Consider the following 14,754-nt stretch of genomic DNA (forward strand, 5'->3'; position numbering starts at 1 on the left):
TAACACTAGAGATATATTATTAAAAATCATAGTAAACATTCATTATAAATTATATACAGAGTAAAAATTTATCGATAAATGTTCTGTTAGGAAATTGGAAATTATATAATCATTGGTGAAGCACATTAACAAATATTGACAAAGAAATTGATGGTCTACCATTGACTTAGTCAGATAAAAGGCAGCATGTATATAAAATAAAGCAAAGTGACCTGTTAATTAACCAATAAGAATCAAAGTTGCTGATCCTGATTCTGGTTCCGATTTGGATTTTAGGTTGGGGATTTGGTAATTTTTTTTGGGTTGGATTCTGGTACCACAGGTATATATATATTTATATATATAGGCATTTAAAAAAATATAAAGATTCAGAAATGTATGTACGTATGTATTTTCATAGATTCATACATGTCAATGTTTATTCCTCATTGGTTTAAAACTTCAAAGTTTGAAACATATAATAATAATAATCAGAAGTGTGATTATCATAAAATAATAAATTTATAATTGTCAGTATATGACATAGTCATACTTTTCAAGAGTCTCAAAATGGCATTACATGCTGAAAATTTAAATCACAAGCATATTTCATATTTAAAACAGTAAACTTCAATCCATTCCATATCCTCCATCATCTTCATCGAAATTAAGGTCAGCATTGGCTTCCTCTTCAACTTCATTTGAACCAACAGCTGTGGCACTAGCTATGCCCATGCAATGTGAAAAAGTTGCCTTTTAATCATTCACAGAGACTTGTGCATGTTGTGCACTGCAGAATCCATAAGAATCTGGATTCCATTCCTGATCTTGCTGGAATCTCTTCCGGAATCGGTGGAGGCATTATCTGAATTGTACCATAACCAGGTTCCGGGAGTTGCCAGAGGAATCCGGTAATGTAGCCTAGGATGTTTGAGAATGAGAAAGAAGCACTGAAAAGGGTGAAGTCAGTGGTGAACAGAAAAAAAGGGAAGTTTTAGCTACTAGGAGATTAGTTTGTACTTCTCATTGCTGGAGCCCAAGATACCAAACAAACACTCAAGGGCATAAAAGAATACAGATGGTTGGTCTTTGGAAACAACTATTCCTCTCAAGGGGAAGTGGCACATGATGTTGATCTTACTGATTCCTAGGTGGTTGAGATTAGTTCTGGGGCAAGAACATGCCAAGGAGATATGAGCCTTTTGATGTCTAAGGCATATTGGGAGAATTTGACACAGGTTATTATGGTGGTATTACAGCTTGTTTTCCTGCCAACTTGTGCCTTTCATGAGTGAAAGAGAAAAGAGGCACTACAACAGGGTAAAATTTAAGATACCACCCTCCAGAAAAAGATATAAATTATTGGCCAATCTTTCATTATTTTGAAAAACCAAATTATTTTTATTGGTGAATCTCTTAATTTTTTTATTTTAAATATTATTTACATTGGCAATTATTTTGGAATCATAATTTTTTAGTAGAAACTATTGGTGAATCTCAATAATAATAGGAAGTTCACTAATCGTCATGGAATATTACAAATCAAAATTGAACATGTTTTATCTCATGGAAATTGTGAGGATAATTATATTATATTTTAAATCAATAGTGAAGGCTAAATATTGTTAATATATCCCTAAAGTAACTAATAATTATGATAATTATTGGTGAATTACTTTTAATTTCTTTGATAATATATAATATTTAGGTGAATCAAACCTAATCATGTATCCATTATTGTGGCAACTCTTTGAGTTTAAATTTTTTAATAAAATAAATAATTAAGTGATTTTAAATATTTTAGAACTAAATTTAATAAAAATGTGGCGATTCAAGTTGCATTAAATCTTAAATTATTAGCCAAATTACTGGCAAAAAAATTCTAAAATTTGCAAAATCATGAATATTCACCACTAAAAAATACCCTACACTACAATAGAGATTTGAGGAGAAAGTGGCAGTCCACACAGGTTCTGGAAGGTGAGACAGCCTCCGATATTTTGGTTATACACATGAGTTCACAGTCAGATAATATTGGAAGCAAACCTGAAAATTATTTATGGCGAACAAAGGGAAATAAATATGGGTGACTGGAGTGAAGGAGATCAGGGGGGTAATACTAGTTTTTGAGTTGCTGGAGACACTGCTCTAGGGGCCACAAGCTGCTGAACAAAGGGCATAAAAACAGAATGAATTTCAGGATCTATTAACAGAAATGAATATTGATGTATACAATAATAGAGGCAACAATGGTAATAATGACCATGGTGATAATTCAGTTAATGGCAGGACTCTGAATCAACGAGCCACTGAAGCCAGTTCTAGGCAAACGATGCTTATTTTTCCTCCTAGAGTTGAGCCTCAGGATGGCAATGGATCCACACTGATAGAATTACAGGAACATTCCAGATAGGATTGGGTTGATCTAAATTTGCAATAGGATATGTCCTTTTAAGGATAATATGGATCTCAGAACAAGACATTTGCACAACAGGGGTAACAGAGATCACAATAATGATCTTAGGAGGAAGATTGGCTAGCTTAGTTTGCCTTTCTCTGATGGTCTAGGAAAGATGCCAGTGCATGCTTGGGTTCATTAGGATCTCACATATTTTCAGCTTAATTTTATGCTCGAAGATGAAGCTATCAAATATGCTGGATGAAGCTATCAAATATGCTGCTTTATACATTTTGATGGAGTTGATTAGGAATGGTGGCATCTTGGTGTGATCATCATGGGCCATGATTGGATCATGTTAAAGGCTGATTTTACAGTGAGACTTAGAGATAGAGAATTTTGACAAGGAAGACCTGGAACTCCATTTCAAGGAGTTAGTGCAGTTGAAACAGTGGGGTACAATTGATAGCTCATTGTTGATTTTCAAGGGCTCTTTCTGTTGGTAACTGATATAGCTAACACTTGCATGACTCATTTCCTGTCATTTTAATGGTCTAAAGAGAAATTTTGCCATTACTATTTGTTATTCTTGTTTTGATAGTTCTCAAAAATATTATTAAATTATATAAAAAATGGTTTCTCCTATTTTTGAATATTAGCTGTACTGGTACCAGTGCCAGTTTATGGCATCTCTAGAGTCCTGTCTCCTGGTGACAATGTAATTAACATTCACAGTAAAATTCGGAGGATGGTTATGAAGGAAAATAAATTTATATTTTACAGCTACTAAGTATTATAGAGCTTTGCATAAAATTTAGTAAGTCATATACAGCCTGTGAATCAAATTACATCTGATTTAAAAAATAGGTTGGTCACTTCAAGGAGTTAGTGCAGTTGAAACAGTGGGGTACAATTGATAGCTCATTGTTGATTTTCAAAGGCTCTTTCTGTTGGTAACTGATATAGCTAACACTTGCACGACTGATTTCCTGTTATTGTAATGGTCTAAAGAGAAATTTTGCCATTACTATTTGTTATTCTTGTTTTCATAGTTCTCAAAAATTATTAAATTATATAAAAAATGGTTTCTCCTATTTTTGAATATTAGCTGTACTGGTACTAGTGCCAGTTTCTGGCATCTCCAGAGTCCTGTCTCCTGGTGACAATGTAATTAACATTCACAGTAAAATTCGGAGGATGGTTATGAAGGAAAATAAATTTATATTTTACAGCTACTAAGTGTTATAGAGCTTTGCATAAAATTTAGTAAGTGATATACAGCCTGTGAATCAAATTACATCTGATTTAAAAAATAGGTTGGTCACTTCATCAATATTTATGCTTTGTAATCACAAATTCATAACTTGGAAATGGGCCTACAGGTCTTATGAATTAAATTGCAAACTTGGGTCTATTCTTAGTCCCTTCATAATTTCATCAATATTTATGCTTTGTAATCACAAATTCATAACTTGGAAATGGGCCTACAGGTCTTATGAATTAAATTGCAAACTTGGGTCTATTCTTAGTCCCTTCATAATTTAGTCTCAAATCGGGTCTCGCGTAACTTGTTTTTACATTTGAGATTCTGACTTGATGCTGTTTTGTTTAGACTGGATCATGTGACTTCTTTGGGTACCTGCAAGTGCATTATGCTCTACTTTGAAGCAATTGTCATCTTTGTTCTATTCAATTTAGTTGTTGGCATACAATATTTATAGAAGCTAATCCATCTATCTTGTGAATATTTTTGCAGTTTGTTCTTATCTCGCTGGCAGGATGGGGTACACTTATATATGGCAGCTACAAATTTTTTACTGGCGGCAAAAAGGACAAAACTGATGAGGTAACAGCTTATTCTTCAATTTGTCTTTCTTATTTGACTGTATATTTACTAATTGCATAGTCTTTTTCCCCTTTATGAGCCATCTCCTAGTTATTTTGTAATTGCTCTCTATTTTGTATTACCGAGTCCTTTTCTATTGCTCAATATTTGTATACATTTTTCATTCTAAGACAAGTAGCAGGTAGTTAATTGTTTGGATAGTTTACATTATAATAATGAAGTCGGCTATGTGCTGTTGAATATCTTCAATTTTGAGTACAGCTACATCAACGGTTTGGATAGTTTACATTATAATAATGAAGTCGGCTATGTGCTGTTGAATATCTTCAATTTTGAGTACAGCTACATCAACGCCTATAGATACATCTTCAGTGCCTTACTCATATGGTTCATGCCTGGATGGAGTATAGCAATATACCAACATTCCTCATGCCTGTTTTGGGATGTGTTATGACACCTGCCAACAGAATTCTGCATTGGTTGAGCTAAAAAGGAGTGCCAAGAATGGATGCAAGTAATACATGCACTTCCATAATAAGAAAGGCATAGTATGTATGTGATATAAATTTTATTGTCAAATTATAAGGGGAAGCTTCTTGGGTTTAATACTCCTTTGGATGCTAAGGTATGTGCAAAATAATCCAGTGAAAGCTAGAAGATTGTTTTTGGGGTTTCTTTCATACATGAAAATAAGGAACACTATGCTTCTCCTTTTGTAATTTTTATTAGACTCAAACCCGTGATCAAATTGAAGTTTAGTAGTTTACCGAACCCACTTAACATGCGAATCTAAACATCTCTGAAGAACCTGGTAACACTCTTAAACTCAATCTACTGCTTGAAGGTTTCTGCCTACAAGAAAATCTAACCATCATGTTTTTTTAAGGGTTCCATCTCCAAATGTCAGAAAGCTGCTGCAAATAGCTTTATGGCCTGAAAGTGCAGTGTATTTTTTATTTGATGTTTCAAAAGCATCCTTGTTTTTATTACGGAAATAATTGGTAAAATACTTGCTTGTTATTAACAAAGACCGAAAGGTCAATTTATACAAAAGAATAAAATGATGTTTTCTTGGGAAACGATCTAAAGAACAAAAACATTCTATTCTAACAAAGAAAGCTAAAAAAACGAAAGCAAACTAAAGCTAATTAGATATTTACAATAGATAACCATTAACTAATAATAGACAATTATCTATTATCGTAATACCCTCCCGTAATGGTTAATCTATCTAGAACACCACACTGTCCTCTGATTTGACAAACTTATCAGGACCAAGAGGCTTGGTGAGAATGTCTGCAGTTTGATCGGTCGTAGGAACATATTGCAAATCTATAGTTCCGTCTTCAACCAGCTGTCGTATGTAATGACTGTGAACATCTACATGCTTGGTTTGTTCATGGAAGATTGGATTTTGTGCTAACTTGATAACGACTTCGTTATCAACAAATAGAGTAGTTGGTCCTGCTGGTGACATCTGCATATCCCCAAGCATCCAACGAAGCCAAACAGCTTCACATTTTGCCTTAACAGTCCCTTTGTGTTCAGCCTTTGTAGAGGAGAGAGAAACTATCTCCTGCTTCTTATTGGTCCATTTGATTGCACCAGATTCCAAATTGAGCACATCCAGAAGTTGACTTTTTATCATCAACATAGCATGCCCAATCTGAATCTGTGAACCCACTGAGTTTAGGATTAGAACTTCAAGAGTACAAAAGTCCATAATCGGAAGTGCCCTTCATATAATGAAGCACACGCTTTGCTGCCATCTAAAGATCAACCTTAGGAGCTATCATAAAGTATGAGATATAGCTGACGACGAAGCTGATATCAGGCCTAGTAGCAAAGAGGTAGATAAGGTTGTTTACCAGTTGCCTGTATGTAGTATCATCAACGGAAGGAGAATCAGACTTTGCGGATAACTTGAGACCTTTCTCCATAGGTGTAGATGCAGGCTTGCAATCTTGCATACGGAATTTGTCTAATAGGGCCTTGGCATATTTGGACTGAGAGATGAATATACCAGAAGACTGTTGCCAAACTTCAACACCTAGGCAATAATGCATGTGCCCAAGGTCAGTCATATCAAAAGACTGGCATAAATTCTGATTGATTCCTTGAATCAAAGATGCTGAACTGCCAGTGATGATCAAATCATCCACAAATAACCAAAAGGATGATGTCACTATTAGTAGTCTTGATGTACAGATTTGAGTCTAAAGAACTCCTCTTGAAGCCTTGATCACTGAGGTACTTTATCAATTTTTATGTCCCATGCCCGAGGGGCCTGCTTCAAGCCATAGAGGGCTTTTACCAATTGTTGTGAGGTTTTCACACCATCGCCCCAAAATTTTTTGGGGACCCCCTTCTTTGATCGCCTCGGCAATAGTTTTTGAAGTTGTCCAAAAGTTTTTTTGAGTTTTGAAAATTTTGAGCCTTGGACACCTTTAGGCCAGTGGGAGAGATTCAGCTTTTTTTCACTCGGTTTTTTAACTTGATTTTCCAGAGCCACCAATTCTATCCTAAGGCCGAACAAATTTCAAAGTTAATTTCAACTTGGCAGGATAAAATTGTAAATTTTTTATTTAGACATTTTTGAAAATTTGGATATAATTGTATAAATTTGGATAATTTTCAAAAAATAAATTTTTTGTTAAATTTGGTCTTTTGGAAAATCTTAATTATTTTTTGGTGAAGAAAATTAATTTTTGTGATGGTGAAGTCAAATTGCAAAATCGATTTTTAGGCTCTAGAGAAATAATTTTGTGTTAAAATGCTAAAATTGCTTAGCTAAATTGATTGGGATTTAAATTGCAAAATTTGGTTTTAAATGGATTAAATTGCCTTGAAAACTTTTTAGCCTTTTAATGAATTTAGTAATTTAATATTGAAAATGGCTTTTGGCTAGCCAAAATCTAATTTTAATGACGTATTAATTACTAAATCTTCATTAAATGGAAATATTTAACACCTCTAAAGCATTATTTATTTTCTTTTTGCAATTTTGGTCCAAATGGCAATTAAAAAAGTTAATTTTCATCATGGCAAAATTAATTTTGGTTTAAGTATTTAATTGTGGGCCATAATTTTGCATTAATTATTTGTTTTTCTTTCTCCTAGGGTCCAAGTCGGCCAGCTAGGGAGGGTTTGTGGAGTTGGCTATAAGAGGAAACTCCTTCCTCTTCTTTCCTCACTTCACATTTTCTCCTCCTTGCTTTTGGGTGATTTTTATTTGAGGGCAGATTTCTCCATTGTTGGGCGAATTTTCTTCTTGGAGCAGCGTTTAGTGTTGGGCAATTTTCCTTGCATGGCAGATTTTCCTCCATTTTGGGCGATTTTGTCTTGAGGGCAGATTTCTCTTCCATTAAGATTTCTTCATTGGGCAGATTTGGCCCTTCCTTGTTGGCAATTTTTATTGGAAGGCAGATTTTTCATGGTGTTGGCGATTTTATGCAAATTCTGATTTGTGCAAGGAGATGCGATTTTGGCCTTAGGTTGGGTATTTTATTTGGAGGTGAATTACATGATAAAATTTTGATTTGCAAAGGATTTGAAGTTCTTGAGGTCTGATCCTAAATTCCGAAAAGTCATTGTCCGGTTATTGGTTAAGGTGAATTTTAATCATTTAGAGTTGAAAGGGGTCCTTAAGCTAACATCCTTTTTTCGTTCTAGTCTAAGGATTGTTTCCCTTGGTTCTACTTGTCTTTTGGTCCACCACTCTACCATCTGGTAATAGGGTGACGAGATGGAGGATGTTAGTGCAAGTAAGAATCCCAAGCGGACAAACACTAAGAAAGACAAAGAGGATATGATGCCCAAAACACCTTTCTTCTTAAAAATGAAGTGAATAACCGACACCAATATTAGTACAGTGGACATGATACGGATGAAGGATAGACTAAAGGACAATCCCCCTTGGCAAAGAAGATTTACAAAAGCGGGATTGTACACGCAACAACTTTTTCTCCTACATTGCTGTGTCCGAAATTGATTATGGAATGTGCATCCAGATTTGATCTAAACAGTAAATCCATCATTTTTGATGAAGGGAAGAGAGTGTTGGCCAACATTGGCAAACAAGCAGTGAAGATAACCAAGAGGCCTATTTTACGCACCTAAAGCGGAATTGGATTCACGAAGGAAAGAAGGGAGTTAACCGATCATCAAGGTTCACAATGGCAGATTTCAAACCGGAATATGGTGATCTCGTCATTCTTCTCAGCCGGATCATGGGCCTAGCTCAAGGTATGCAATTCGAAAACTAGATGTACTTCTTCATTGATGAAATTGAAAAGGGAAAAGAAAGATTTAATTGGGCTAGGATCATAAGCGAGAACTTATAATTGCAACTTAGAACGGTACAAAATCAAAGACAATTCTACATGGGATCCTATCTGTTTTACTTGATTGTTAGATTGTATAAAAATCTGGGACTTAAGGCTTTAGGAGAAATTGGTTGTGGGCCGGGGCAATATTTGGTACAGGAATGCTATCTGCAGCTCCGTTTGCACAACAACAAGGATTACAAGACATTTTGTGATGCCTTCACCATGAAGACAGTAGGGGTATTACAAGGGACACCTGCTAAGAGACTTTCATCGGAAGCAGAAGCAAGAATTAGGAAGTATGGGAGTTGGTTCATCTAATTTCTGCAATTTACATACATTAGAGTGGCAGGAAGCACAGTTTGTCCCAAGAGACTTCCAAGGTACCCTCCTGACAAGGTAGTTTTAATGGAATTGGCTAGGCAACTTGAGCACTATGATAGAATAATGAGAAATGAAGGAAGAACAGGCGTTACATTCTCAATCATAATTGGCAATGATAGTTGCCCAAATCGGGCCTCCTTTGAAGCTGCGGAGAAGGAATTGGAATGGTATCATCTAGGATGGTACAAAGCAAGGCAAGGATTTGATCCTAATGGTTTTATCAAGGTATCTCGTGGAAATGAATTCAAGCATCTTCCCACTATAGAAGATTTTTGGGCCAATGCCAGGGATGACTTTCATGTGAGAATGCTAGCTTTCTCAAGGGTGTTGGTGAACATGATGAGAGCTATCAAACAGAGAGCCCTCGATACTCCGGATCAACTGGAGGATGATGGAAATGTGCTGAGAGAAGATTATGCTACAGTAGAAGGAACAAAATTGAATCTAGTGGATTGGGATGACCATCAGGATCCTTCCTTGGAAGCAGTGACAAGGGCAATAGATTTACATACTGAGTCGTGGTATAATGAAAGACTAAGGAAGTTGCAAAGGTAAAGGATTCCCCTCACCTATGAGATGATGAAGCCAAGGGAGAGATGAACAAAATCGGTTGGATAGAGGAATGAAGGAAGTAGCCAGCAATAGGAAATGGTTAGAAACGGCAAGAAGAATGTTTTGGAGGTAGAGAAGGGCAAAGAACATTCGGAACTTCCAACCAAGAAACAACACGCAACGCCATCAAGAGGGAGCATAATTGAGGCTAGAAGCCAAGAGGTCAATTCAAGTTATACAGGGGTCGCGATAGAGGTGAGCTTTGATTTAGAATCAAGTGGTTATAGTGAAAGCGCCGAATACTCCCCTCTTAGAAAACCAACAAGGAAATGATATGGCATAAACTAGTAGAGAAGAAGATGGGCCAATTGACATTGAGGCAACAAGTCAGGCACCCGAGGCTGTTGGTGATGCTTTGTTAGTCGAACCGAATACAGATTTGGGGAGACGCACTGCACCACTATGGTTAAGGCAAATACTTATGCCAAGAAGCGAGGTGGTAATTGCCCATACAGTTGAAGACATCCAAGGATTAATAGAAAAAGGTGATAGTGAGAACCAAAAACAAATGGCAAAAACGGTGACAAAGGTAATTAGGAATGTCAATGATGGTCACCGAAAGGTTCAGATTGTTATACCAACAGTTAATAAGGCAGTGGATGAGATTGCGGCCCACGAATATGAGATAGTAGAACATAACTTGGGAAGGAATACAAACGATATGGAATGTGAGGAGATCCAGGAAAGTATAGCATCAATCAGAGAAAGTTTGAGGAAGGCAAATGAAAGAATAGTAAAGTTGGAGGCCAAGAACAAATATTGGAGAGATTGCCAGTCCATCTAACGGTTGCACCTAGTGACCCTTCCTCAAGATAGCGGGAGCAATTCAGAAGAGATCAACTCAGCTACATGAAGTCAGGGATTGGATCCATGATACAATCCAACATGGGCAAAATTTCTTGCCTTCCTTCATCTCGACATTCCAGTGATTAGTGACTGTTAGAGACAAGATCAGATTATTCGAAGAGGAGTGGAAAGGTTTCCTTCCTATCAAAGATTTGGCTATTTCTAGGCTAGAGGCATTCATTGGGCTACCAGAAGTATATTTGGAGAGGGCCAAGTTGGGTGATGAGAAAGGATTGAGTACAGTTGAATCTTAGTTTGTTGCATTAACTACCAGATTTAGAACACTTGAAGAAATACATAATGAGATTGCATGGCACAGTCCAAGCGTTGACACTTCTATTTCAACCATGATTAGCGACGTTGGGATGGCACTTGATTTTGAGGATAACAGAGAAGAGGATATCAACGAGACAGATTTTGGATTGAGGTTGGATGAGTTAGGGAAGGTTGCAATCAAGAAGAGGCATTTGGGCACCCTTTCCTCTCTCAATGCTTTTATTGGATTTGTGAAGGAATATGAGAAGGACCATGAAAGGATACTACAAGCAGCAAGTAGCGTGGTTAGTCAGCGGAACTCAAGGCGAAGCACACACCTTGTCCTCCTATGGAAGAAGTTAACGAAAGGCTAGCTAACTTCATTGCCTTAGTTAAGAAAATGAAAGAAAAGGGAAGAGTTATATTAGAAGATCATTTAATGTAAGCCCAAGTGGCAAATTTCTCTTTCTTCTAGAATAGGACAAGTGTCTATTTTTGATTGGTCACCATTTTGGTGCCTTCTCATTGGTTGCCACTTTTTGCACTTTTTTCATTGGTCCATTGATGAGGTGGCAGCTTTTCATTGGCCAATGGGGTGGCAACCCTAATTAGGGTTTGTAGTATCCAATCTGGATCGTTGATCTTATTTTGATCTCCACCATCCGTTGTATTTTTGGCCCCTATATAAGGCCATTTGCTCTCATTTGTAAAGGGTCGGAGGAATTGTTGCTAAGATAATACCAAAATAACTCTCTTTTTCATTGGTGTGACTTGCATGGTGATTAAGAACATTGGGTGTTATTGCATGGTTTCTACTTCCACATAGTTAAATTTCTTTTCAAGTTGTTTAAGCAAGAGTAAAGTAGATGGATAGCTGTATGGTAGCATTGGTAGATGTTTGATAGAGATCAATACTAGACCACTAGCATCCTAGCGGCTAGTTGGGAAGCCTTGTGTGGTAAACTAGTGCATTTTCCTTTGAATCATTGCATCTGTGAAGGTGAGGCCGCTGGTTAGGCATCATTAGGTTTGATCCCCATCCATTTGCTAACCTTCCATTCATAGGAGTAGAAGTAGAGTAGTGAGTAGCGAGATAGTCGAAGTTTAGATAAGGAAGTTAGAGAAGTAAGTCAGGTATCAGAACACATCCATTCACCTTCCACCACCATCGCTTTCCCATCAACATCATCATCAGTAGACACATCCTCCATCATCACCACCATCAACATTATCTGCCACCTGCATATTTCACAAACACATCACCATCACCATCATTCCACCAAAGTCCAAGTCATCCTCGAATGAATAGCGTAAGGCTGCCTACGTGATTACCAGCGAATCACATCGATAAAACTGAGTATCCACAAGTGTAAGGAACATTGGAATTATTCTCATATCCCATGAGCAATGACTTTTCAAGAGAGGAATTGTATGTTTGAAACTTTATATCGGATATCCAATTACTAATATGTTATGTAAGTGATACAAAACTCGCATCAACACCAATCTGAGAACTTGATGGTCTTTACTAGCAACCTTGAAACCCAGAGGTTGTGTCATGTAGACCTCTTCATGGAGATCACTATTCAGGAAAGCACTCTTGATGTCCATCTGATAGATTTTCCAGCCAAATTGTGCTGCCATGGCTAGGACTAATCTGATGGTGCTCATCTTTGCGCTAGGAGCAAAAGTCTCCTCATAATCAATGCCCTGACGTTGAGAAAAGCCCTTCACCACTAAACGAGCTTTGTACTTGTCCAAAGTACCATCCAATTTGTATCTGATTTTGTAAACCCATTTGTAGCCAATGGGTTTCTTCTTGGTGGAAGATCAGAAAAGACACAGGTGTTATTCTTCAGCAGGCTCTGGTGCTCAAATGTCATGGCCTATTCCCACTCTGGAATTCCTTTAGCATCAAAATATGTTTTGAGGTTCAAACACACTGTGAATGTTGGCCAAGAGAGCAAAGTTAACAAAATCTGTAGTTTTTCCCTTTTTCTGAGTAGTTCTCCCATCAATGAGCTCATCATCAGGAAGATCAGCAAGTGTCTTAGCCCACCACTTGGGTTGGGTAGGAGAACGCCCAACATGAGTATCGGGAGATGCATGGTGATCAAGTTTTTCATTAGAAGAATCTAGATCAAACTCAGGTGAAGCATGTACAAAACGAGGTGATCCTACAGGAAAAGCCGGAGGTGTCTGTACAAATATCACTGGTATAATTGGAGCTACAGGAGCTACTGGAGCCCTCTTATCAGGTAGACCTAATGGAAGGCGAACTCCCAAATCATGAGCCGTCATAGGTTGGTCTGTTGGATCAGGAATTAGAGAAATAGACATGAATGGTCCTCGTTGCTTATCAAAGACTACATCTGGACTGTAGATAAGACAAGATGTCTCAACATCGATCAGGCGGTAGGCTTTGTGAAGACTGCTATATCTAGTAAGCATGAGTTTTTGACTCTTGGCATTCAACTTGGTGCGTGACGCATCAAGGATCCAAACAAAAGCAGGGGAGCCAAAAACCTTCAGGTGACTGATTTTGATCTAAATTTCCTAGACTCCTTTTCAACTAAAGGTTTAAACTTCTGAAATATAGGTAATGCATCTGATTTCTTTTCAAGGAAATACACCCACATTTTTCTACTGAAATCATCAACAAACAGTAGGAAATACTTGGACCCAAGAATAGGAGTTGCCATAGGGCCACAGATACCGGCATGAATAAGTTGAAGTATCTGAGAAGCTCGCCATGAATCGCCACTGGTGAAAAGTGTGCGATGTTGCTTCCCAACTTAGCATGTGTCACAAACTCCAAGCTATTGAGTTTGAATCTTTGGCAATCCAAGAATAAGCGCATTCCGAGCAAGCTATGAGAGATAATGCATAGTTAAGTGCCCATATCACTGATGCCAAAGTGTGCTAATAGAATACCGCTGAGCAGCCATAGTAAGTCCTGGGAATCATCAGAATTAGTAAGTTTGAAAAGACCATGATCCTCAAGACCCACTACAACAGTAGACTTAGTCGCATGATCAGTGATGGTGCACTGATGTGAACCGAAGGTGACTGCCAAGTGTGGAGAATGTCGCAACAACTAACTGACTGAGAGTAGATTTAGTTCCATCCTTGAAACGTAGTACACATCAAGGAATATGAGATTCCTCCCAACAGATTGAATTTGAATGTTGCCTTTGCCAACAGCTGTGTACTCTTCTCCGCCACCAAAAAGAACAGTCTAAATAAGGCTGGTAGTCAGTAAACCAGTCCCTGCGGTGAGTGAAATGACGAGAGGCACCTGAATCAATGTACTAGGCAGATGACATGATCTGCAGGTCTTTTAGCCATGAAGGCGTAAAAGGAAGATTTCGCTTTGTGCTGTGAACCTAATTGCTTAGACTGTGCAACTAAGTGTTTTTGACATTCAACCTTCATGTGTCCAAACTTGTGGCAGTAGTTGCATTGAATGTTCTTTCAAGCTCCATCTGATGCTAGAGCAGAAAACTTTTGTTGAGAAGGCTGCTAAAACTTGCCTTTATCCTTTGGAAAGGATTTTGTAGCAAAGGCTTGCTCTGTGGAGGTGGAACTGGAGCTACTACCAAATTGTTGTTTCCACCGATCTTGTTGAAGCAGCAGGGTGTAGAGATCAGTGAACTTCAAATCAACACTAGAAGATGTGATGTTGAGAGTCTCGATAATATACTCATAAGACTTTGGTAAACTTCGAATAGTGATTACCACAATATCCTCTTCCTCCATCTTGCGACCGATGGTAAGTAACTGATCACGGATTTCCTGAATCCGATTCAGGTGTGCCTAGAACGAGGTGCGCTCTTCCATGACAATAGAAAATAGAGTGTTTTTTTTGAAAGAAGGCTTTGCTTTTGTTAGAAGTCTCATGAAGACTTTTGAGATGTGTCTAGATCTCGGTAGCTGTCTTGTCGGATGGAATCTAAGAAAGGTGATCATTAGCCACGGATAATTTAAGAAGCATCACTGCCTCCCGATTATTTAGATCACATGTATCTTGATTAGAACTAGGAGTAGTGGGACGTTTCGTAACACCTAGAACAAGTTGATCGGTGTTCCGATATTAAAAAATTGCGATG

At 37.6% G+C, this 14,754-nt stretch overlaps 1 protein-coding gene across 2 annotated transcripts in view; it reads left to right on the plus strand.

Annotated features, from left to right (window-relative positions):
- The window catches only part of LOC149546288 (uncharacterized), a 57,484-nt gene that overhangs the window by 36,450 nt on the left and 6,280 nt on the right, over positions 1 to 14,754 (plus strand). For both annotated transcript variants that reach the window (XM_089791134.1, XM_089791135.1), the window contains exon 3: positions 4,134 to 4,223. In XM_089791134.1, the coding sequence (XP_089647260.1) occupies positions 4,134 to 4,223 (90 nt within the window). The remainder of the gene's footprint in view (positions 1 to 4,133; positions 4,224 to 14,754) is intronic.

The sequence above is a fragment of the Cupressus sempervirens genome, chromosome 7 (assembly GCF_028749045.1).
Source record: "Cupressus sempervirens isolate cs-2001-9-10 chromosome 7, ASM2874904v1, whole genome shotgun sequence".
Classification (NCBI taxonomy): Eukaryota; Viridiplantae; Streptophyta; class Pinopsida; order Cupressales; family Cupressaceae; genus Cupressus; species Cupressus sempervirens.